Here is a 24,318-nt window from a genome sequence, read left to right as displayed (position 1 = left end):
ACCCTCATTTTACTATGGAGGAAAGTACCGCACATAGGGGTGAAATCTGCCCAGGGTAACACAGCTAGTAAGTGGCAACGCTGGGATTCGAACCCAGTAACTTGGCTACAGACGCCATATATCTATGCAGCCTCTCATAGAATCTACTTATTCTCTATGCTTATTGTGTGTATCCCACGCACACACTGTAGGATGTAAGTTCCAGGAGAAGCTGCTTGAGACTTTGCCTTTAGAACCCGGCCCTGCACAGAGCAGGCGCTCGACCTATGGAGAAATAAACAGCCGCTTTCCACCCCGCGCAGGCGCATCGGAAGGGCTAACGGAGCCTCCCGCTTCCTGCGCCGATTGGTCATCGCCGATGACTGACGGAGGAGTGGTCGCAGGCGCACCAGGCCAGACCCAAAGCGGCTTCCCCCATTCTAAGACGCTGCTCCCTATGCCTATTGGCTACTGCTTATGACTGACGTAGAAAATGTTCCAATGGAAAGCAACCTCTTCGGGAAGAGGGCGGGCTCCGCGGGCAGTCAAATTTGCGCGGGTTGGGGCCCAGCGTAGTCATGGCCGCTTTCCGCGACATAGAGGAGGTGAGCCAGGGGTTGCTCAGCCTGCTGGGCGCCAACCGCGCCGAGGCGCAGCAGAGACGGCTGCTGGGGCGCCACGAGCAGGTGGTAGAGCGGCTGCTGGAGACGCAAGACGGTGCCGAGCAGCAGCTGCGAGGTGAGAGCTGGAGCGTGGGCGCGGGCCCACGGGGAACAGGGCCCGGGTGCTGGGAGCGGCCAACCAGGCCGACCTCAACACTCCTTCTTTCCTGGACTCTTCCATCTCCTGCCCTATCCCCTCTGGGACGGCCGCCTCTGAGCCCTCCGGGCTTTATGATAGCAACCATCCCCCGCCCCCCAGGGGTTTAGTGGTAAATATAGGAGCCCGGAGGGGTTGGCCTCTTCTGAGCGCTCCGTGAGCAGGAGCTGGGGGTCTCAGGGTTTGAATTGGAGCTCAGGAGTCAAAGCTCCGGGTTTGCATCCCAGCACCCGTCCCCATGTCCGCTGTGAGACTTGAGGTGAGTTTCCTAGCTTCTCTGTGCCTCAGCTTCCTTCCCTGTCAAATAGTTATGACAATAGCCCATCCCTTCTTCCTGAAGGCATTCAGATGGTTTATGGATCACCTGCTGCTGCCAGGCCCTGGGCTTACCGCAACCTCCACCTCCCGGCTTCAAGATATTCTCCTACCTCAGCCTCCTGAGTAGCTGGGATTACAGGCGCTTGCCACCACACCCGCCTAATTTTTGTACTTTTAGTAGAGATGAGGTTTCACCACATTGACCAGGCTTGTCTCCAGCTCCTGACCTCAGGTAATCTGCCTGCCTTGGCCTCCCGTAGTACTGGGACTGCAGGCGTGAGCCACTGTGCCTGGCCCATCTTCACTATTTTTAACTGCACAGTTCAGTGGCGTTAAGCACATTCGCACTGCTGTGCAGCCATCATCACCATCATCTGTCTCCGGAACTTTCTCATCTTTCCAAACTGAAGCTCTGTCCCCATAAACCACTCACTCCCCATCCCCTTCTCAGACCCTGGCACCCACCAGGGATCTACTTTCTGTCTCAAATTTGACTCCTCTAGGAACTTCACAGAGGAATTGTACAATATCTACCCTTCATAATGGAATCATACAATATCTACCCTTTCGTGTCTGGCTTATTTCACGGAGCATAATGTCCTCCAGGTTCATCCATGTTATAGCCTGTGTCAGAATTTCCTTCCATTTTATTTACTTATTGTGAGACAGAGTCTCCCTCCATTGCCCAGGCTGTAATACAGTGGTGTGATCTTGGCTGACTGCAACCTCTGCCTCCCAGACTCAAGTGATCCTCTCACCTCAGCCTCCCATGTAGCTGAGAAGACACTTACGCACCACCATGCCCGGCTAATTTTTGTATTTTTAGTAGAGACAGGGTTTCACCATGTTGGCTAGGCTGGTCTTGAACTCCCAGCCTCAAGTGATCACCCGCCTTGGCCTCCCAAAGTGTTGGGATGACAAGTGTGAGCCACCACACCCAGCCAGAATTTCCTTCCATTTTAAAGCTGAGTCATATTCCATGATATAGAAGGATGGACCTCATTGTGTTAATTCATTCATCCATCCATGGACACTTGAGTTGTATCCACCTTTTGGCTGTGGTGAATAACACTGGTATGAACACGGGTGACCAAATATCTCTTCAAGACTATTTTTTTTTTTTTTCAAGACAGCGTCTTGCCCTGTCGCCCAGGCTGGAGTGCAGTGGCGTGATCTTTGCTCACTGCAACCTGTGCCTCCCGGGTTCAAGCGATTCTCCTGCCTCAGCCTGCCAAGTAGCTGGGATTACAGGCACGTTCCAACAAGCCCAGCTAATTTTTGTATTCTTAGTAAAGACAGGGTTTCACCATGTTGACCAGGCTGGTCTCGAACTCTTGACCTCGTGATCTGCCCGCCTCAGTCTCCCAAAGTGCTGGGAATATAGGCATGAACCACTGCACCCAGCCCAAGACTCTAGTTTCAATTCTTTTTTGTATTCAGCCAGAAGCAGATCAAATGGTAATTCAAAGTTTAATTTCTGAGGAATCGCCATACAGTTCTTGACAGCTGCAGTGGCAGGGGTTTCAGATGCCTTGTACAGTCACATTTTATGAGGAGGCCTGGGCTGAGCCTAGATTGGCCTATGGAGTCGGCCACAGGATGACTCACGAATGGTGTTCCTGGCAGCGTGGATTGCAAATGCAAAGGTCAGGAGGTGAGAATGAACTTGGCGAGCAGAAGATGAGCTCAGCAGCCGCCTGACTGCCAGGCCTGGTGAGCACCCAGGATGAGGCTGAATGTTATCCGAGTGTAATGTCCCAGGCAGGCTCTTCCCTCCTTCCCTCCTCCTCCTTCCACCCCTCCATTAACTCCCCCTTCTTTGATGGCTTAGGAGAACGGTGTGACTCAGCCAGCCTGGCTGTTAGCAGAATGGATGAGTCTGGGGCCAAGAAAACTGAGAGTCAGGATCCAGGGATCCTGGGCTTTGGGTCAAACAGATCCAGTTCATATCCTAGGTTTGGAGCTATGTACCTGTGGGCGAGTCACTGAACTCTGTCTCTGGACCTGTTTTTCATGTCGCAGATGCGGGTCAGAGGAGTAAAGTACACTCTCAGGCTGGCTGGGCGCAGTGGCTCATGCCTGTCATCCCAACATTTTGGGAGGCTGAGGTGGGTGGATCACTTGAGACCGGGAGTTCAAGACCAACCTGGTCAACATGGTGAAACCCGGTCTCTACTAAAATTACAAAAATTACAGGCACATGCCAACACGCCCAGCTAATTTTTGTATTCTTAGTAAAGACAGGGTTTCACCATGTTGACCAGGCTGGTCTCGAACTCTTGACCTCGTGATCTACCAGCCTCGGTCTCCCGAAGTGCCTGTAATTCCAGCTACTCTTGGGAGGCTGAGACAGGAGAATCACTTGAACCTGGGAGTTGGAGACTGCAGTGAGCTGAGGTCACACCACTGTATTCCAGCCTGGATGACAAAGCAAGACTGTCTCAAAAAAATAGGCCAAGCGCGGTGGCTCACGCCTGTAATCCCAACACTTTAGGGAGCTGAGGCGGGCAGATCACCTGAGGTCAGGAGTTCAGGACCAGTCTGGCCAACATGGTGAAACCCTGTCTCTACTAAAAATACAAAAATTAGCCAGGCGTGGTGGCGCATGGCTGTAATCCCAGCTACTCGGGAGACTGAGGCAGGAGAATAGCTTGAACCCAGGAAGCAGAGATTGCAGTGAGCTGAGATCACGCCACTGTACTCCAGCCTAGGCAACAGAGCAAGACTCTGTCTCAAAAATAATAATAAAATAAAAGTTAAAAAAAAAAAAAAGTGCTGGGCGCGGTGGCTCATGCCTGTAATCCCAGCACTTTGGGAGGCCAAGGCGGGCGGATCACAAGGTCAGGAGATCGAGACCGTCTTGGCTAACACGGTGAAACCCCATCTCTACTAAAAATACAAAAAAAATTAGCCTGGCATGGTGGCGGGCGCCTGTAGTCCCAGCTACCCGGGAGGCTGGGGCAGGAGAATGGCGTGAACCCGGGAGGCGGAGCTTGCAGTGAGCTGAGATCGCGCCACTGCACTCCAGCCTGGGCGACAGAGCAAGACTCTGTCTCAAAAAAAAAAAAAAAAAAAAAAAAGGCTGGGTGCAGTGGCTCACAGCTGTAATCCAAGCACTTTGGGAGGCCGAGGCGAGCAGATCACAAGGGCAGGAGTTCCAGACCAGCCTGGCCAACATGGTGAAACCCCGTCTCTAGTAAAAATATAAAAATTAGCCAGGCGTGGTGGTGGGTACCTGTAATCCCAGCTACTCAGGAGGCTGAGGCAGGAGAATCACTTGAACCTGGGAGATGGAGGTTGCAGTGAGCTGAGACCGTGCCATTGCATTCCAGCCTGGGTGACAGAGCGAGACTCCATCTTTTAAAAAAAAAAAAAAAAAAAAGTGTCCCCTCAGAGAGCTGTGTGAGAATATGTCAAGTAGGAGCGCCTTATAATGAACGGCCATGGGGTAGACATTACTATTCAGGGAAGAATTCAAGAAGAGTCCATTGTCCCTCGGGAGGGCGGACAGACAGCGGGTGGGAAGGCTGTGTGAGCCAGCCGGAGCCTCAGCTGTCCTAACAGGAAATCAGCAGGCACCATCTGAACCAGACCCATCAAGAAATAGCAGCATAAGCAAGTTACTTAGAAATGTGAAGGCCAGTGCCAGAGAAAACAGCTAAAATTTGAAAGTGGCTGCTTCAGAGGGGCGGAGAGGCTTGGAGAAGGGTGTGTGCGTATGTGTTTATGTTTGCAGAACCATATACATGTCATACTGTGATTAAAAATAACTTAATGTGAGTTTCTAAAACTTAAACATGGGCCTTTTGGGAAGCATTTAATCTGCTTTCTCTGAGTTGGCAGGTTTCTAGGAAGGAACAGTAGCCATTTTTGTTTTGGTTTGGTTTGGTTTGGGTTTTTGAGAAAGGATATCTCTCTGTTACCCAGGCTGGAGTGCAGTGGCACAGTGACAGCAGTAATGGCTCACTGCAGCCTCAACCTCCCTGGTTCAGGTGATCCTCCCATCTCAGCCTCCTAAGTAGTTGGGACTACAGGTACACACCACAACGCCTAGTTAATTTTTTGTATTTTTAGTAGAGATGGGGTTTTGCCACGTTGCCTAGGGTGGTCTCAAACTCCTGGGTCCAAGCGATTCTTCTGCCTTGGCCTCTCAAAGTGCTGGGATTCCAGGCACGAGCCACTGTGCCCAGCCACCAGTAGTGTTTTTTGTTTTTTTTTAAATAAGACGGAGTTTTGCTCTTGTTGCTCAGGCTGGAGTGCAGTGGCACGATGTCGGCTCACCACAATCTCCTCCTCCCGGGTTCAAGCGATTCTCCTGCCTCGGCGTCCCGAGTAGCTGGGATTATAGGCATGCGCCACCATACCTGTCTAATTTTGTATTTTTAGTAGAGACGGGGTTTCTCCATGTTAGTCAGGCTGGTCTTGAACTCCTAACCTCAGGTGATCCACCCGCCTTGGCCTCCCAAAGTGCTGGGATTACAGGCGTGAGCCACTGTACCAAGCCTTTTTTTTTTCACCCCGCAAGGTCACATATTTTATTTTCCTTTTTTTTTTTTTTTTTTTTTTACTATTATTATATTTTAAGTTCTGGGATACATGTGCAGAAAGTGCAGGTTTGTTACATAGGTATACACATGCCATAGTGGTTTGCTGCACCCATCAACCCATCCCCATCATCTACATTAGGTATTTCTCCTAATGTCATCCCTCCCCTAGCCCCCAACCCCCTAATTTTTGTATTTTTAGTAGAGACGGGGTTTCACTGTGTTGGCCAGGCTAGTCTCAAACTCCTGACCTCATCATCTGCCTGCCTCGGCCTCCCAAAGTGCTGGGATTACAAGCGTCAGCCACCGTGCCTGGCCTAATTTTTGTATTTCTAGTAGAGATGGGATTTTACCACGTTGGCAAGGCTGGTCTTGAACTCCTGACCTTAAATGATCCACCCACCTTGGCCTCCCAAATTGCTGGGATTACAGGCGTGAGCCACCGCACCTGGCCAAGATGTTTTTGCTCTTTCTGGGTGTTTTGTTCAACACCTTTTTTTTTTTTTTTTTTTGGAGAGGGAGTCTGGCTCTGTCGCCCAGGCTGGAGTGCAGTGGCCGGATCTCAGCTCACTGCAAGCCCCACCCCCTGGGTTCAGGCCATTCTCCTGCCTCAGCCTCCCGAGTAGCTGGGACTACAGGCCACCTCGCCTGGCAATTTTTTTTTTTGTATTTTTTAGTAGAGACGGGGTTTCACCGTGTTAGCCAGGATGGTCTCGATCTCCTGACCTCGTGATCCGCCCGTCTTGGCCTCCCAAAGTGCTGGGATTACAGGCTTGAGCCACCGCACCCGGCCTCAACACATTTTTATTTCGGGTAGGTGCTGGAGACAAAAAGTGAATAGAAGATGCGGTATCTGATTTGAAGTAGAAAGGTGAGGAAGGAATAAGTCAGTGTGCCGGGGCTGTCCTGGAAGCACAGCTGCACTCTGGGAGGGAGAGGAGAGCGCCCCACTGCCTGAGCAGGGCATCACGCTGGAGGCCTTGAAGGCCAGGTATGGGTGTGCCTGCTGGGCAGGAGCATGGGGACATTCCATGGAGCACAGGGGCCCAGGTGAGAACCGAGGCGTATGTGCAAAATGATGAACAGAGAGAAAAGTTCATGGTAGGGAGAAAGAAGGCTGTTTAGGATTGTGAAGATGTAAAAGGAGATCTGGGCTTTATCCTGGAGACACTGGGGAGCCATGGTAGGTCTTTGAGCAGGGGAGTGACTTCCCACTTGGCCTCTCATGCAGCGGAGAGCAGAATGGATTGGCAGATTGGCTTAGGGAGAGACCAAAACGTCAGGCGGGGTAGGAGGAGCAGCAGGAAAGCGTTAGGGTGGTCTCGGAGGGATGGGGGACCTGCATGAGGAAGATGAGGAGTGGAGCTGAGCAGGAGGAAGGGAGCTGCCCGGCTTGCAAGGCTCATTGGATGTGGAAAGTGAGTCCTGTGCTTCTTGCTATAAACGTGTTGTGTGTGTGTATGTGTGTCTTTGTGTCTGTGTGAGACACAGTCTCACTCTGTCACTCAGACTGAAATGCAGTGGCGCCATCTTGGATCACTGCAGCCTCAACCTCCTGGGCTCACACGATCCTCCCACCTCAGCCTCCCAAGCAGCTAGGATTGCAGACCTGTGCCACCACAGCTGGCTAATTTTTTTTCACTTTTTTTTTTTTTTTTTTTTTAAGACGGAGTTTCACTCTTGTTGCCCAGGCTGGAGTACAATGACGCGATCTCAGCTCACTGCAGCCTCCGCCTCCTGGGTTCAAGTGATTCTCCTGCCTCAGTCTCCTGAGTAGTTGGGATTACAGGCATGTACCACCACACCCGGCTAATTTTGTATTTTTGGTAGAGATGGGGTTTCTCCATGTTGGTCAGGCTAGTCTCGAACTCCCAACCTCAGGTGATCTGCCTGCCCCGGCCTCCCAAAATGCTGGGATTACAGGTGTGAGCCACTGTGCCCAGCCTTTTTTTTTTTTTTTTTTTTGAGATGGAGTTTCACTCAGCCGCCCAGGCTGGAGTACAGTGGTGCGATATCGGCTCACTGCAGCCTCCACCTCCTGGGTTCAAGTGATTCTCCTGCCTCAGCCTCCCAAGTAGCTAGGATTACAGGCACCTGCCACCACATCCAGCTAATTTTTTGTGTTTTTAATAGTGACGGGATTTTACCATTTTGACAAGGCTGGTCTTGAACTCCTGACCTCAGGTGATCTGCCCGCTTCAGCCTCCCAAAGTTCTGGGATTACAGGTGTGAACCACCACGCCCAGCCTAATTTTTTTAGTTTTGTAGAGAGAGGATCTCCCTATGTTGCCCAGGCTTGAACTCTTGGCCTCAAGCAATCCTCCTGCCTCAGGCTCCCAAAGTGCTAGGATTACAGGCATGAGCCACCATGTCTGGCCAACTATTTTGTTATAAACTATTTTAGGTGTGTGAAGAAGGATGAGGTTTTATCTTTGGTGTATTTAAATGTGTTTTGGTGAAACAATAGTCGTACAAGTTGCCAGTGGGACTCTCTGGACACAGGGCTGCAGACAAGAAGGGGCATGTTTCTTGCCAAGGGAGGTGGCAAACCACCTTCTCTCTGCTCTCCTTGGGGAAGGACAGACCCTAGGGAGCCTGCTTCTCTCCACCCTGCAGAGATCCTCACCATGGAAAAGGAAGTGGCCCAGAACCTTCTCAACGCAAAAGAGCAGGTGCACCAGGGAGGCGTGGAGCTGCAGCAGCTGGAAGCCGGGCTTCAGGAGGCCGGGGAGGAGGACGCCCATCTGAAGGCCAGCCTCCTATATCCTTTTCTGCTAGGGGTCAGTCTTGCTAGAAAACATGCATAGGGCCAGCTGCAGTGGCTCGCGCCTATAACCCCAGCACTTTGGGAAGCCCAGGTGGGAGGATCTTGTTGCCCAGGAGTTGGACACCAGCCTGGGCAACAGATACCCTATCTCTACAAAAATAAAAAAATTAAGCCGGGTGCAGTGGCTCATGTCTGTAATCCTAGCACTTTGGGAGGCCGAGGAGGGCGGATTATGAGGTCAGGAGATCGAGACCATCCTGGCTAACACAGTGAAACCCCGTCTCTACTAAAAATACCAAAAAAATTAGGCAGGTGCGGTGTCCGGCGCCTGTTCCCAGCTACTCAGGAGGCTGAGGCAGGAGAATGGCATGAGCCCAGGAGGCAGGGCTTGCAGTGAGCTGAGATCACGCCACTGCACTCCAGCCTGGGCAACAGAGTGAGACTTTGTCTCAATAAGTAAATAAATAAATACATGAATAAATAAGCAAGCAAGCTGGGCATGGTGGTACACGCCTGTAGTCTCAGCTACTTGGGAGGCCGAGGTGGAAGGATTACTTGGGCCTGGGAGATTGAGGCTGCACTCCAACCTGGGTGACAGAGCAAGACCCTGTCTCAAAAAAAAAAAAAAGAGACCAAGCGCAGTGACTCACACCTGTAATTACAGCACTTTGGGAGGCTGAAGCAGACAGATCACTTGAGGTCAGGAGTTCGAGACCAGCCTGGCCAACATGGTGAAATCCTGCCTCTACTAAAAATACACGAATTAGCAGGCGGTGGTGGTGTGCGCCTATAATCCCAGCTACTCAGGAGGCAGGGGCTTGAGAATCACTTGAACCTGGGAGGCGGAGGTTGCAGTGAGCTGAGATCACGCCACTGCACTCCAGCCTGGGTGACAAAGCAAAACTCTGACTCAAAGTAGAAAGTGTGCGTAGATAGAGCCAAGACACTGGGCCTCCCAGCTGCAGTTAGCGCAGGGGCAGCCCTCTCAAAAGCTGGGGTCCTTAACCACCTGCCCTACTCAGCTCACCAGAGAGCTGGAAGAGCTCAAGGAGATCGAGGCAGATCTGGAGCGACAGGAGAAGGAGGTCGACGAGGACACGACAGTCACAATCCCCTCGGCCGTGTAGGTTCTGCCAAAGCGTGTGCCTGCCTGTGCCTCCTTGTGCAGTCCGGCTCTTGGTTGAAGTCAGTGCTGGGTAACTTACTTTCTTTCTTTTTTTTTTTTTTTTTTGTCTTCCTGTAGGTACGTGGCTCAACTTTACCACCAAATTAGTAAAATTGAGTGGGATTATGAGTGTGAACCAGGGATGATCAAAGGCAGTATCCTTTTTGGGGAGCCATTTTAACCCTTATGCACTGTAGGTAGGGATGTAAAATGGTGCATAGCAAGACCCTGTAAAAATTAGCCAGGTGTGGTGGTGTGCACCTGTAGTCCCAGCTACCTGGGAGGCTGAGGTGGGAGGATCACTTGAGGCCAGGAGTTTGAGACCAGCCTGGGTATCAGTGAGACCCCGTGACTACAATAAATATACAGTAAAATATAGCAGCCCAGGTGTGGTGGCTCACGCCTGTAATTCCAGCACTTTGGGAGGCCGAGGCGGGCAGAACACCCGAGGTCGGGCGTGGTGGCGCATGCCTGTAGTCCCAGCTACTCAGGAGGCTGAGGCATGAGAATCGCTTAACCCCAGGAGGCAGAGGTTGCAATGAGCCGAGATTGCGCCACTGCACTCCAGTCTGGCCTACAGAATGAGACTTTTGTCTCTAAAAAAAAAAAAAAAGTAAAGGCAGTATCCTTTTCCCCATGGGGTTGTGTGAGGGGCTGTGTGTCCCAGGCTTTCCTTACATCTGTGCCTCAGTCCATCATGGCCCCAGTGTGGCCCAGCCCATCCACCTGGACAGCACCCAGCTCTCCAGGAAATTCATCAGCGACTACCTCTGGAGCCTCGTGGACACCGAGTGGTAGCCAGGAGCCTCGTGGCTGCGTCTTCCACCCAGCGGGCATCTGCTGTGGTCGGATCCTCGGATCTATTTCAAATGAAATGTGTGCACAGATTTTTTTTTTTTTTTTTTTGTTAGACAGAGTTTCATTCTTGTTGCCCAGGCTGGAGTACAATGGCACAATGTCAGCTCACAGCAACCTCTGCCTCCCGGGTTCAAGCGATTCTCCTGCCTCAGCGTCCCAAGTAGCTGGGACTACAGGCGTGTGCCAACACTCCCAGCTAATTTTTTGTATTTAGTAGAGACGGGGATTCACCATGGTGGTCAGGCTGGTCTTGAACTCCTGACCTCAGGTGATCCACCCACCCCAGCCTCCCAAAGTGCTGGAATTACATGTGTGAACCACCGTGCCCAGCTAGACTTCTTTTTTTTTTTTTTTTTTTTTTTTTGAGAAGGAGTCTCGCTGTCGCCCAGGCTGGAGTGCAGTGATGTGATCTCAGCTCACTGCAAGCTCCGCCTCCGGGTTCACGCCATTCTCCTGCCTCAGCCTCCTGAGTAGCTGCCACCACGCCCGGCTAATTTTTTATATTTTTAGTAGAGATGGGGTTTCACCATGTTAGCCAGGATGGTCTCAATCTCCTGACTTTGTGATCCACCCACCTTTGCCTCCCAAAGTGCTGGGATTACAGGTGTGAGCCACCGCGCCTGGCTTTTTTTTTTTTTTTTTTTTTTTTTTTTTTTTACTAGATTTCTTTTTCTCTTGATTTTGGCCTCAGCTCCTAGAGTGGCCTCAGCTCAGTAACCAACGGGAGTCGACTTATCCATGCCAGGCCTGCAGTTTCACATCTGTGGCAAGATGGGACAGATGACACTGCTGTATTCGATGACAGCTCCCAGGTGTTACAAGGCTGGCCCTCATTCATTCAGGGGGTATGTTTGAGTGCCACGGTGTGCCCAGACTCTGCTAGGCACCAGAGAGACAAGACACAAGTGACGTGGCTCTCCTCCCACTGCTGACGGAGGAGTCCACACAAAAGCAGACAACACTCTAGAACTAGAGAGAGGCCCAGATTGTGACAGGAGCCACACCAGAGTGTGCTTCATGGAGGACGGAAGCAACTTTTGTGCCTGGACTTAAAAAGATAAGCCGGCCAGTGCAGTGGCTCAGGCCTGCAATTCCAGCACTGTAGGAGGCAGAGGCGGGCAGGTCACTTGAGCCCAGGAGTTGGAGACCAGCCTGGGGAACATGGCAAGACCCCTTCTCTACAAAAAAATTAAAAAATTTGGCCTGGCGCAGTGGCTCATGCCTGTATAATCCTAGCACTTTGGGATCTAAAACACAACACTTCCCAGCTGCCCTTGTAGTTAAGGTCTGGCCAGTGAAATGTACGTGAAAGTGTTACATGACACTTCTATAAGGATTCTTTTTTTTTTTTTTTTTTTTTGAGACAGAGTCTCGCTCTGTCGCCCAGGCTGGAGTGCAGTGGCCGGATCTCTGCTCACTGCAAGCTCCGCCTCCCGGGTTCACGCCATTCTCCTGCCTCAGCCTCCCGAGTAGCTGGGACTACAGGCGCCCGCCACCTCGCCCGGCTAGTTTTTTGTATTTCTTAGTAGAGACGGGTTTCACCGGGTTAGCCAGGATGGTCTCGATCTCCTGACCTCGTGATCCGCCCGTCTCGGCCTCCCAAAGTGCTGGGATTACAGGCTTGAGCCACCGCGCCCGGCCTCTAGAAGGATTCTTAAATGACAAGTACAACCTTTCTTCCCCCTTCCTATTTCCTGGAATGTGGGCGTGATGGCTGGAGCCCTGGCAGCCATACTGCCACATGTACAGACGAGTGCAGTCCCTTAGGGATGACAGGAGCCTGGTTCCCCGATGATAGCAGAGCCAGATATCAACACAGACTTATAAATGGGGGAGAGAAGGGAGAGAACCAACCTCAACTTCTACCTCGTGTAAGCTGCTGGTTTGGGGGGTTTTCTGTGACAGATACCAAAATAAGTCCTAACTGATTGAACATGTACTCCAGTCCAGGGCCGGCCAATCAATGTGTTCATCATTTTCCCATCCTCGGTGTTTTGGGTACCACTAAGGGAAGGAGGCTTGCACACCACCTGCCTGCCTGAGGGAGGAGAGAGGGAGGTGGGGTCCCGCCCACACGGTTGTCCCCGGATACAGCTTTGTCCTTGGATGTGTTAGTTCCATGAACTTGGACTTGGGTTTCATGTCGCTTTCCATGACTGAACTTTAAGTGCAGTTCTTTCTTAATCAGGGGCGTTTTTAGGCAGAGGGAACAGTCAGCTTTAACAGCTTCTGAGCATGTTCCACGGACACTGAAATGGTCCGTTCAGGTGACCCTCAGGTCCTGGGGTGAGAAGGCTGAACTGGTGGCCTCCAGGGAGATCAACCTAGAAAAGAGGGATAAGGGCCGGGCGCGGTGGCTCACGCCTGTAATTCCAGCACTTTGGGAGCCTGAGGTGGGTGGATCACAAGGTCAAGACGTCAAGACCATCCTGGCCAACACGGTGAAACCCCCCAACACTTTGGGAGGCTGAGGTGGGTGGATTACAAGGTCAGGAGATCAAGACTATCCTGGCTAACATGGTAAAACCCCATCTCTATTAAAAATACAAAAAACTAGCCTGGGCCGGGTGCAGTGACTGACGCCTGTAATCCCAGCACTTTGGGAGGCCAAGGCGGGCAGATCACGAGGTCAGGAGATCTAGACCATCCTGGCCAACACGGTGAAACCCCATCTCTACTAAATATACAAAAAAATTAGCCAGGCATCATGGCGGGCGCCTGTAGTGCCAGCTACTCGGAAGGCTGGGGCAGGAGAATGGTGTGAACCCGGGAGGCGGAGCTTGCAGTGAGCTGAGATCGCGCCACTGCACTCCAGCCTGGGCGACATAGTGAGACTCCGTCTCAAAAAAAAAAAAAATATCCTGGCGTGGTGGTAGGCGCCTGTAGTCCCAGCTACTCGGGAGGCTGAGGCAGGAGAATGGCGTGAATCTGGGAGGCGGAGCTTGCAGTGAGCCGAGATTGTGCCACTGCACTCCTGCCTGGGCAACAGCAAGACTCCATCTCAAAAAAAAAAAGAAAAGAAAAGGGGGCTGGGCATGGTGGCTCATGCCTGTAATATCAGCAACTTTGGAAGGCTAAGGCAGGTGGGTTACCTGACATCAGGAGTTCAAGACCAGCCTGGCCAGCATGGTGAAACCCCGTCTCTACTAAAAATACAAGTTAGCCAGGCGTGGTGGCAGGCACCTGTAATCCCAGCTACTCTGGAGGCTGTGGCAAGAGAGTCGCTTGAACCCAGGAGGTGGAGGCTATAGTGAGCCGAGATCGTGCCATTCCACTCCAGGCTGGGCAACAAGAGTGAAACTCCATCTCAAAAAAAAAAAAAATTTTTTAAGGGATTTTTGAGTCTAGCCCTGAAATGTCAGAAATCTCAGTCCATTCGGCTTGCAAAGATTCTGAGAATGGTGGGCCTGGGTTTAGATGTGTTCCTAGAAGCCCTTGGGGCTGTTTTAATTTTCCAAGTTCATGGATTTTCTCTCTTTTTTCTTTTCTTGAGATAGTCTCACTCTGTCACCCAGGCTGGAGTGCACTGGCACGATGTCGGCTCACTGCAGCCTCAACCTCCTGGGCTCAAGCAAACCTCCCACCTCAGCCTGGGAAGCAGCTGAGACTACAGGTGCATGCCACCGTGCCCAGGTAATTTTTGCACTTTTTGTAGAAATGGGATCTTGCTATGTTACCCAGACCGGTCTCAAACTCCTGGGCTCAAGTGATCCTCCCACTTTGGCCTCCCAAAGCGCTGGGATTAGGGGCATAAGCGACAGCGCCCGGCCGGTTCTTTTATGTGACCTGAACAGGGAGCAGAGTCCTCTATTTGTGCCTCTGACCCCCAAAGATCTGAAGACCTGAAGCAAGCAGGGCTTTTCTGCCTCAGCTCTAGTGACATTGGGCCCGGCCGTTCTGTGTGTTGGGGGCTGTCCTGGGCGTCATAGGACAGTTAGTGTCATCCCTGGCCTCCACCCACCAAATGCCAGTAGTTCCCCCTCAGCCTTAACAACAGGAAATGTCTCCAGCTGTTGCCAGTGTCCCTTCCGGGAGGAAGTCACACAAAGCCTCTCGCCTGCCTTGAAGCCTCAGGCAGGGACCAGTTTGCAAGTCAGGTGTCAGTGCCAGGGTTGGCTGAGCCTGCTGTCACCTTTGTGGTCATTCCTTCCCGCACACGGGACAGGGTGCCTCCACTGGCCGGTTCTCCGGTGCAACTGTGGGCGCCAGGAGTGGAGTGGGCCCAGCCCATGCATGGCTGAGAGTCCTGGGGTGGGGGAATGGGCACGTTTCCCTCTCGTCCTGCAAACTGCAGCTCCAAGTGCCCTGGAGAGAAAGCAGGCATGGGGACAGAGGGGCCGCAGTGACGAGGGTTCTGGGAGCCTAGGTTTATCTGTACCCCTGGCCCAGGGCCCGTGCCCCCCCACCCTGGGGTTGGCACTCCCTCCCCACAGGAATGGCCTGGCTTTGTTCCCAGAGGGGGCCAAGGAGCCATTGCCCTGCCCTGTCACTCCACATCCCCTCCACCCCAGCAACCTGGACCTCAGTTTCCCCAAGGAAGAGACGGTCCCATCAGGGGGCCTGTGCTGGGGCTCAGAGAGGCCCTGTGCCCACCACCCACATCCCCGTTCCCATCCCCCTCAGGCAGGTCCAGGGTCCCCTCTATGGGGAGAGTGAGTGGGAGAGGAACGCGGCCTGGTGGGGGCCCAGCGGGCGGGTTCCGGGAGGTGCCTGATCTCCGGGGCCGGGAGAGGCCCCACTCCGCATGCCTGGCCCCTGACTCACTGCCCAGTGCTGGCTGAGTGCCCAGGACAGCCTGAGGCCGGTGGCCCCCAGCCCCGCCCCTCCCACCCCCGCCCCCGTTTGTTCTCCGTCTGAGAGCTGCCCCTTCGGCCACCGGCTCTTTCCTGAATGATGGAGGCTGGCCAGAGGCTTGTTGATGGCTCAGCCCAGCCCTGCTGAGGTGGGAGTAAAGTTTCAGGCCCCAGGACGTGGGGCTCCACACTGGTCCCTGCAGCACTGAGGCTCAACCCCAGGACCATCCATTTTACAGATGGGGAAACTGAGGCACGCAGGACAAGGACGACCCTGGATTCTGAACTTAAGCAGTGAAGCCCCCCAATGCCCCCCAGGGGCAGGGTGATCTCACTCGGGGCCAGGGCAGCGTGTTTGCATCAGCAGCCCCTGGAGGATGACGCTGGCTTCTCAGATGGGAGGCAGCTCCTTTGAGGAGTCCACCTTGTGTCCGAAGCCACCCAGGTGGGAAGCGGCCAAGCCAGGGTGGGCATCCACACCTGCACCTGCCCGAGCCCCAGAGGGCGGCAGGGGGGCAGCCCAAAGCTCTAGCCACTTAGTCATTATTGGCAGGAGGTGTGCAGGCCACGAACTCACACCACGGCCAGTCCCCTGCTCGTAACTGGTGTTTCTGGGGACAGGCGCCCAGGGAGTCTCGAGGCTGAAGCCTTCCTCGGGCTCTGCTGCTCACTGGGCAGCTTCCCCTGAGGACTAGACTCGGGTCCCTTTCCCCAGACTCCCAGGCCCTGGTGGGGGTAAAGTGCGGTAAAGTGCATCCTCAGCCAATAGTGGAGGCCACCCAGAGGGGCAGGCGGCCGGGAGCAGCTTGGGATGGCTGCGCCTTTTTTTTTTGAGACGGGGTCTCGCTCTGTCGCCCAGGCTGGAGTGCAGTGGCCGGATCTCAGCTCACTACAAGCTCCGCCTCCTGGGTTCACGCCATTCTCCTGCCTCAGCCTCCTGGGTAGCTGGGACTACAGGCACCCACCACCATGCCCAGCTAATATTTTTTTTTTTTTTTAGTAGAGATGAGGTTTCACCGTGTTAGCCAGGATGGTCTCGATCTCCTGACTTCATGATCCGCCCGTCTCGGCCTCCCAAAGTGCTGGGATTACAGGCTTGAGCCACCGCGCCTGGCCTTTTTTTTTTTGAGACAGGGTCTCACTCTGTTGCCTAGGCTGGAGTGCAGTAGTGTGATCACAGCCTCACTGCAGCCTCGAATTCATCGGCTCAAACAATCCGCCTGCCTCAGCCTCCTGAGTAGCTGGGGCCAAGCCTTTCATGCAACCCTCCTCTGGCCTGGCATTCAGTGCCCCTTCCCTGATAGTTCTGGACTAAGACGTGCTCAAGGTTCTTCCTAGTTTATGGTTAAAAGAAACATCATGGCCGGGTGCAGTGGCTCACCCCTGTAATCCCAGCACGTTGGGAGGCTGAGGCAAGCAGATTACGAGGTCAGGAGTTTGAGACCAGCCTGGCCAAGATGGTGAAACCCCATCTCTACTAAAAATACAAAAATTAGTTGAGCGTGGTGGCACATGCCTGTAATGCCAGCTACTTAGGAGGCTGAAGCAGGAGAATCGCTTGAACCCAGGAGGCGGACATTGCAGTGACCTGAGATCACACCACTGCACTCTAGCCTGGGTGACAGAGCAAGACTCCGTCTCAAAAAAAATAAAGAAAGAAACAGATCGCAATAGGGCTTGCCTGTGCACAGGAAGCAAGCTTCCAAGGCTGGATTTGAACCCAGGGTTGTCGGGTCTGAAGCTTCAGTTTTGCTTCTGGGATGGACAGGATGGGAGAGGCCAGGAAGACCAGTTTTGTGTCATTGGCATGACAGTGCTTGGGTTCTGCGGGGGACCCCCCCGAGGTCTGGGACTACAGCCTCCAGGCAACTCATCTAGGAATGTGGGCCACCCTCGTCCACTCTCACAGTGCTCCACAACCTCCAGTGACCTCATATATATATATACACACACACATATATGTATATATATTTTTTGAGATGGAGTCTTGCCCTGTCACCCAGACTGGAGTGCAATGGCGTGATCTCGGCTCACTGCAACCTCCGCCTCCTGGGTTCAAGCGATTCTCTTCCCTCAGCCTCCCAAGTAGCTGTGATTACAGGCACCTGACATCACGTCCCACTAATTTTTGTATTTTTTTAAGTAAAGACGGGGTTTCACCAGGTTGGCCAGGCTGGTCTGGAACTCCTGACCTCAGGTGATCCACCCACCTCGGCCTCACAAAGTGCTAGGATTACAGCCACTGCGCCTGGCTGGCCTCCCATATTTACTTAGAAATGTGAACTGGGCCAGGCACTGTGGCTCATGCCTGTAATCCCAGCACTTTGGGAGGCCAAGGCAGGAAGATTGCTTGAACTGAGGAGTTCAAGACCACCCTGGACAACACGGTGAGACTCCTGTCTCTACAAAAGACCTAAAAAATTAGCCAGGCATGGTAGCATGCACCCATAGTCCTGGCTACTTGGGAGGCTGAGGCGGGAGGATTGCCACAACCCTGGGAGGTCAAGGCTGCAGTGAGCTAGGATCGCACCACTGCACTCCAGCCTGGGTGACAAAGCGAGGCCCTGTCTCAAAAAAAAAAAAAAAAGAAAAAAAAGAGGGGAGGGGAGGAGGGGAAGAAGGAAGGGAGGGACGGAGGGAGGGAGGGAGGAAGGAAGGAAGGGAGGAAGGGAGGGAGGGAAGGAGAGAGAGAGAGAGAAAGGAAAGGAAGGAAGGAAGAAAGAAAAGAAAAAAAGAGAAATGTGTGCTGTAAGCCTGTGGCCGGCCAGGCCCTCCTTCATGGAGTCACACCCCGGTGGAGGCCACTGTGTCAGGCTTTCTGCAGGCGGGTGTCAGAGCCAGGGCTTTAATTCGAGCTGTGCTCTTAATCCCTACCCACAAATGAACACTGTGGGGTGGCGGGGGGGGTTCTCTGTGGCTCTGTGGGAGGCCCAGGGAGGAGGCGTCATTTGTCCCAGACTTGAGTCCCCAGGGGATAAAGGTGTGGAGACTGTGAGCCAGGCAGGGGACACAGCAAGGCTGGCATGGAGGAGACAGGGGGATAGCAGGAGGGCAGGGTCCTTGATCACGCCAGGCCTGCAGTCCACAGGGCAATGTGGGGAGGATTTTCCGATTCCAAGACAAACCCCAGCTCTGGGAGAAGGGAACCTGACATGGGCCCCTTGACACAGCGGCCCCACCTGTCTAGGTGGCTGATGTCATTATTTACCCCCAAGCTCCCCGCTCCCCATCCCAGGAAAAGCCCCAGAGCAGCCCAGCCCAGGGGAGGGACGACTCCGGATGGAGCAGAAAGTTGCCAGGAAACCCAAGCGGCCGTGCTCAGTGGGGTGATGGGGACCAGGGACTCCCACTCAGAACCCTCAGTGGCTTTTTTATTCCTTCATCATCATGGAAAATCACTGCCTGCAAGGGAGGAAAGTGCTGACCCCAGACTGGGGAGGTTGGGGGGGACTAAGCCAGGGCCAGCTGCAGGGCCGGGCAGCCTACACCCCTCTCCCCACCTCCCTCCGGCAGCCCTGGCTCAGCCCAGAGACTCAGGCTGACTCACTGCAGACAGCTGTGGTCTGGGATGCCTCGGGCTGCTGGAAGAGGAACGGCCTGGGGACAGGAGAGGGGGAGGGACATTAGTTGTGGGTGTCAGACTTGCTGGGAGTGGGGCAGATTCCTCCCACCTTCCACTCTGTCCTGGCCAGAGCTGTTGAGCCTGCGGAGACAGGACAGGACCACCAGCCCTCATCCGGTCTGCAGGGGTGGCGTTCCCCAAGCTGCAGGCTGCCCCCGGCCCTGCAGGACAAGCGCCTTTGGGCGGGTGCTGAGCCTGTGGACCAGGGAGCCAGAAGCTCATTTTACCAGCGCCCCGTTCTGAGCCAGAGAACTGGAACCGGCGAGGATCAGAATCCAGCCACAGTGACCCGAGACTCCTATTTCCCTCTGTAAAATGGGTGGCTGTCACCCTCCCTCCCTTCGGCGACCAACAGGGCAGAACAATAGATGGTCAGGAAACTCTGAATGTCTGCAGGTCTGTGTCACCCTCAAAGCAAAGCCCTGGTACAGGCTCCCAATGCAGCAGCCAAGGCTGGATACCAGAATCTTCCATCACCTCTGTCCTCTCCTCTGGGTCATGCCCCACCCGTGCTGTGCACCCGGTCCCCCCACCCCTGCCTGGGGATGCACCCCGGTCCTGCCCACCCCCACCCCCCGTCTCAGTCTCAGTACCCTTGAGCCGCCACCTCCCAGGCCCTCCCGTTTTCCTGGCCATCTGAGCCCACTTATCCTGTTTGCCACTTGGTTGAGCACCAATTTCGTCAATCAAGCAATTATCGAGCGCCTGTGTGCAGGCTCCGGGACGCTTCCTGTGTGGGCTGCTCCATTTTCCCTCCCAGGGGCGTTTTGGAAGCTTCCCAAAACAAAAGGCGGAAGGCAGGAAGGAAGTGCCACCCTGTGGACGCGGGGAAGATGGCAGGCCCTGCCTTTGTCTCCGGGCGCCTGCGCAGCCCCCATCCCATCCCACTTCCAGAGCCCCTGGGGAGGGGGAGATTAGCTTTGTCTCCATTGTCGGGGGGAGAAACTGAGGCTCTGAGGTGCCCGTCACCCCGCGAGTCAGTGGCAGAGCCAGGATGTGAACCCAGGTGGCCTGGTCAGTCTGCTCTTTTTGAATTTTTGTGGTGTTTTGTTTTTTGAGACGGAGTTTCGCTCTTGTTGCCCAGGCTGGAGTACAATGGCGGGATCTCAGCTCACAGCAGCCTCTGCCTCCCAGGTTCAAGCAATTCCCCTGCCTCAGCCTCTGCCTCCCAGGTTCAAGCAATTCTCCTGCCTCAGCCTCCTGAGTAGCTGGGATTACAGGCATGCGCCAATACACCCGGGTAATTTTGTGTTTTTAGTAGAGACGGGGTTTCTCCAGGTTGGTCCGGCTGGTCTCAAGTCCCCAAGCTCAGGTGATCTGCCCAGGTTGGTCTCCCAAAGTGCTGGGCTCAAGAGATCCTCCCACGTCAGCCTCCCAAGTAGCTGGGACTACAGGTGTACACCATCACACCTGGCTGGTAATTTTAAAATTTCTTTGTTGTTGTTTGTTTTTTTAAGGCAGAGTCTCGTTCTGTCACCTGGAGTGCAGTGGCACGATCTTGGCTCATTGCAACCTCAGCCTCCCGAGTTCAAGAGATTCTCCTGCCTCAGCCTCCCGAGTAGCTGGGATTACAGGTACGCGCCACCACACTTGGCTAATTTTTGTATGTTTAGTAGAGACGGGGTTTTACCATTTTGGCCAGGCTGGTCTTGAACTCCTGACGCGGGAAAGATGACAGGCCCTGCCTTTGTCTCCGGGCGCCTGCGCAGCCCCCATCCCATCCCACTTCCAGAGGCCCTGGGGAGGGGGAGATTAGCTTTGTCTCCATTGTCGGGTGGAGAAACTGAGGCTCTGAGGTGCCCGTCACCCCGCGAGTCAGTGGCAGAGCCAGGATATGAATGCAGGTGGCCTGGTCAGTCTGCTCTTTTTGAATTTTTATGGTGTTTTGTTTTGTTTTTTGAGACGGAGTTTCGCTCTTGTTGCCCGGGCTGGAGTACAATGGCGGGATCTCAGCTCACTGCAGCCTCTGCCTCCCAGGTTCAAGCAATTCTCCTGCCTCAGCCTCCTGAGTAGCTAGGATTACAGGCATGCGCCAATACGCCCGGGTAATTTTGTGTTTTTAGTAGAGACGGGGTTTCTCCAGGTTGGTCAGGCTGGTCTCAAACCCCCAACCTCAGGTGATCTGCCTGCCTCAGCCTCCCGGAGTGCTGGGATTATAGGTGTGAGCCTGGAAATTTTAGAATGTTTTTTAGAGATGGGGTCTTGCTATATTGCCCAGACTGCTCTTGAACTCCTAGGCTCAAGCAATCCTCCTGCCTCAGGCTCCCAAACTGCTGGGATTACAGGCATGAGCCGTGACCCCCGGCCACGTTTGTGGGCCTAACCACCCCAGTGTCGTGTCACCCCCAGGCTGACCCTGTCCCTCCTTCAATCCACCCAGTAAGGCACCATTACCTGGGCTTCATCAGCCCGTCCCTGTTGGGTTTAGGCCGTGGGAGGCAGTGGTGGGAGATAGAGCCTGGAGCAGGGGATGGGCTGGACTCTTTCCCCGCTCCCTCTGCCGGGGACCACATGTGTAGCAGTTCTTTCCCTCCTATGAGTTTCTGGCTCCCACCAGCTCCCAGGCTCCAGAAACCACGTCTTCCCTCTCCTGGTTTTGTGGTGGTGACGCTTTCTGCTGTTGCTTATTTCTGGGTTACCTCACTGTCCCCCCGTTTCATCTTGAACATTTTTTGTGATTTTAATTGTAATCCAATACACCTCACATAAAATTGACCATGTTAACCCTTTTTTTGAGACGGAGTCTCTCTCTGTCGCCCAGGCTGGAGTGCAGTGGCGTGATCTCAGCTCACTGCAACCTCCGCCTCCTGAGTCCAAACGATTATCCCGCCTCAGCCTCCCAAGTAGCTGGAATTACAGGCACCCACCAGCACGCCTGGCTAATTTTTTTGTATTTTTAGTAGAGGCGGGGTTTCACTATGTTGGGCAGGCTGATCTCGAACTCCTGACCTTGTGATCTGCCCGCCTCAGCCTCCCAAAGTGCTGGAATTACAGGCGTGAGCCACCGTACCCGTCTTTCATTTCTTTTATCCCCTGTAGTGTCCCACAAGCCTAGGAGAGAGCGTGGTTCGCAGTAAGCACTCAACATTTGTCGAGTGAATGAATGGACGAGCAGAGGACTTGACAAAATCTCCAACCCAGAGAGGCGACAGCAGAGAACGCACTCACCAGGTCAGCCATCACAGCACAGGCCAGGTACCGTGGCAGCCCGTGGAGACTGCATGTTGCCCAGAGTTCTGGGAAAATCTTCCCCTTCTGGGTCCTTCTCCTAGGGAGTCCAGTCCACAAACAGATGAAAGAAGGAAGCGAGGCTGGCCTGGGCGGGGGCTCACACCTGTAATCCCAGCACTTTGGGAGGCTGAGGCGGGCAGGTTACCCAAGGTCAGGAGTTCAAGACCAGCCTGACCAACATGGCGAAACCCCGTGTCTACCAAAAATTCAAAAATTAGCCAGGCATTGGCTGGGTGCGGTGGCTCATGCCTGTAATGCAAGCATTTTGGGAGGCTAAGGTGGGCAGATCACAAGGTCAGGAGATCAAGACCATCCTGGCTAACACAGTGAAACCCCGTCTCTACTAAAAATACAAAAAATTAGCCGGGCGTGGTGGCGAGCGCTTGTGGCCCCAGTTACTTGGGAGGCTGAGGTGGGAGAATGGCATTAACCCAGGAGGCGGATGTTGCAGTGAGCTGAGATGGCGCCACTGCACTGCAGCCTGGGCGGTAGAGCAAGACTCCATCTCAAAAAAAAAAAAAAAAAAAAAATTGCCAGGCATAGTGGCACTCGCCTGTAATCCCAGCTACTAGGGAGGCTGAGGCAGGAGAATTGCTTGAACCTGGGAGGCGGAGGTTGCAGTGAGCCAAGATCATGCCACGGCTCTCCAGCCCGGGGCGACAGAGCCAGACTCCATCTCAAAAAAAAAAAAAAAAAAAAAAAGCGAACAGAAGAAAGTGCATCGAGTTTAGACAAACTGGTTCATTTAAGAAATTTAATTGATCACAGTAAGACATTCAGGCTACAAAAACCTTCTATACAGTGGTTTAAAAAGTGACACCCGTCTCCCAGAAGCCACTCATACATACAGCGGGGACATCATTCTCCCGAAAAGCATTGCACACAGTCCAGTTCGTGCAAATAATCTTTGTACATAAAGAAGAGGCATTTCAGAGACAATAACCCACTACGCAGGGCCCCGAGAATAGTCACTGAACAAATACAGCAACCAGGCTTTGCATAAATAAATAGATTTTATATATACGTATATATATATAAGTGATAACAGTTTCAACCAATATACAAAGTGCAAACATAACAAAAAACCCCACTATCTGTCCAGGGACGCATTTACATGCTCCGGAACCAGAAAGGCTTGTCATGGTTCCCTGCACTGGGGGGGCACAGTTTTCGTCCCTGGGGACAACAGCCAATCCCTGTGACATCTTCACACCGGGAATCTGAGGGAGGCTGTCACTCTCTCTCGGGTCATCAGTGCAACAGTAACATTTAGGGCAATTTCAGAAAGAACCTGAAGTCCCATCAAACGATCCAGACTGGAGGATTTACTTTTTTTTTTTATAGTTTTATTTATGAGATAGGGTCTTGATCTGTTGCCCAGGCTGGAGTGCAGTAGCTCGATCGTGGCTCACTGCAACCTCCACCTCCTGGGCTCAGGTGATCCTCCTGCCTCAGCCTCCCGAGTAGCTGGGATCACAGGCACGTACCACCGCACCCCGCTGATTTTTAACTTTTTGATTTTTGTAGCGATGGGATCTCGCTTTGTTGCTCAGGCCTGGTCTCCAACTCCTGAAAATCTTCCCCTTCTCGGTCCTTCTCCTGGGGAGTCCAATCCACAAACAGATGAAAGAAAGGAGTGAGGCCGGCCTGGGCGGTGGCTAACACTTGTAATCCCAGCACTTTGGGAGGCTGAGGTGGGCAGATCACCCAAGGTCAGGAGTTCAAGACAAGCTTGACCAACATGGTGAAACCTCGTCTCTACCAAAAATTCAAAAAGTAGCCAGGCGTTGGCTGGGCGTGGTGGCTCACGCCTGTAATGCAAGCATTCTGGGAGGCTAAGGTGGGTAGATCACGAGGTCAGGAGATCAAGTGATCCTTCTGACTCAGCTTCCCAAAGTGCTGGGATTACAGGGGATTACAGGCATGAGGCACCTGTGTCTGGCCAACTTCATTTTTTAAGAGATGGGGTCTTACTATGTTGCCCAGGCTGGAGTGCAGTGGCATAATCATAGCTCACAGCAGCCTCAAATGCCTGAGCTCAAACCATCCTCCCACCTTAGCCTCGCCATGCCTGGCCAGAGGACACAGGCTTCTGATGCACCAGGCATGTGTTTTTGTTTTGTTTTGTTTTGTTTTGTTTGAAACAAGTTTCGCTTTTGTCACCCAGGCTGGAGTGCAATGGCACGATCTCAGCTCACTGCAACTTCCAACTCCTGGGTTCA

At 53.3% G+C, this 24,318-nt stretch overlaps 1 protein-coding gene across 7 annotated transcripts; it reads left to right on the top strand.

Moving 5' to 3' along the window:
- Positions 1–517: 517 nt before the first annotated feature.
- On the top strand, positions 518–23,716 carry LOC119619378 (kinetochore protein Spc24). Of its 7 annotated transcripts, XR_012094074.1 has the most exons (9): positions 521–717; positions 8,277–8,421; positions 9,446–9,550; positions 9,671–9,747; positions 10,284–10,468; positions 13,948–14,083; positions 19,950–20,105; positions 20,323–20,439; positions 21,905–23,716. XR_012094074.1 is itself a non-coding variant. In XM_073019490.1 (5 exons), the coding sequence occupies exons 1-5, from the start codon at positions 558–560 to the stop codon at positions 11,380–11,382; spliced, it is 549 nt and encodes a 182-aa protein (XP_072875591.1). In that variant the 5' UTR covers positions 518–557; the 3' UTR covers positions 11,383–11,659. The 7 variants fall into 7 exon arrangements, 3 of the variants coding, with proteins under 3 accessions (XP_072875591.1, XP_072875592.1, XP_037841244.1); XR_012094075.1 differs by lacking the exon at positions 19,950–20,105; XR_012094076.1 differs by lacking the exons at positions 13,948–14,083; positions 19,950–20,105.
- Positions 23,717–24,318: the final 602 nt, after the last annotated feature.

This window comes from Chlorocebus sabaeus, chromosome 9, assembly GCF_047675955.1.
Source record: "Chlorocebus sabaeus isolate Y175 chromosome 9, mChlSab1.0.hap1, whole genome shotgun sequence".
Taxonomy (NCBI): domain Eukaryota; kingdom Metazoa; phylum Chordata; class Mammalia; order Primates; family Cercopithecidae; genus Chlorocebus; species Chlorocebus sabaeus.
This window is presented reverse-complemented; position numbering and strand designations above follow the sequence as displayed.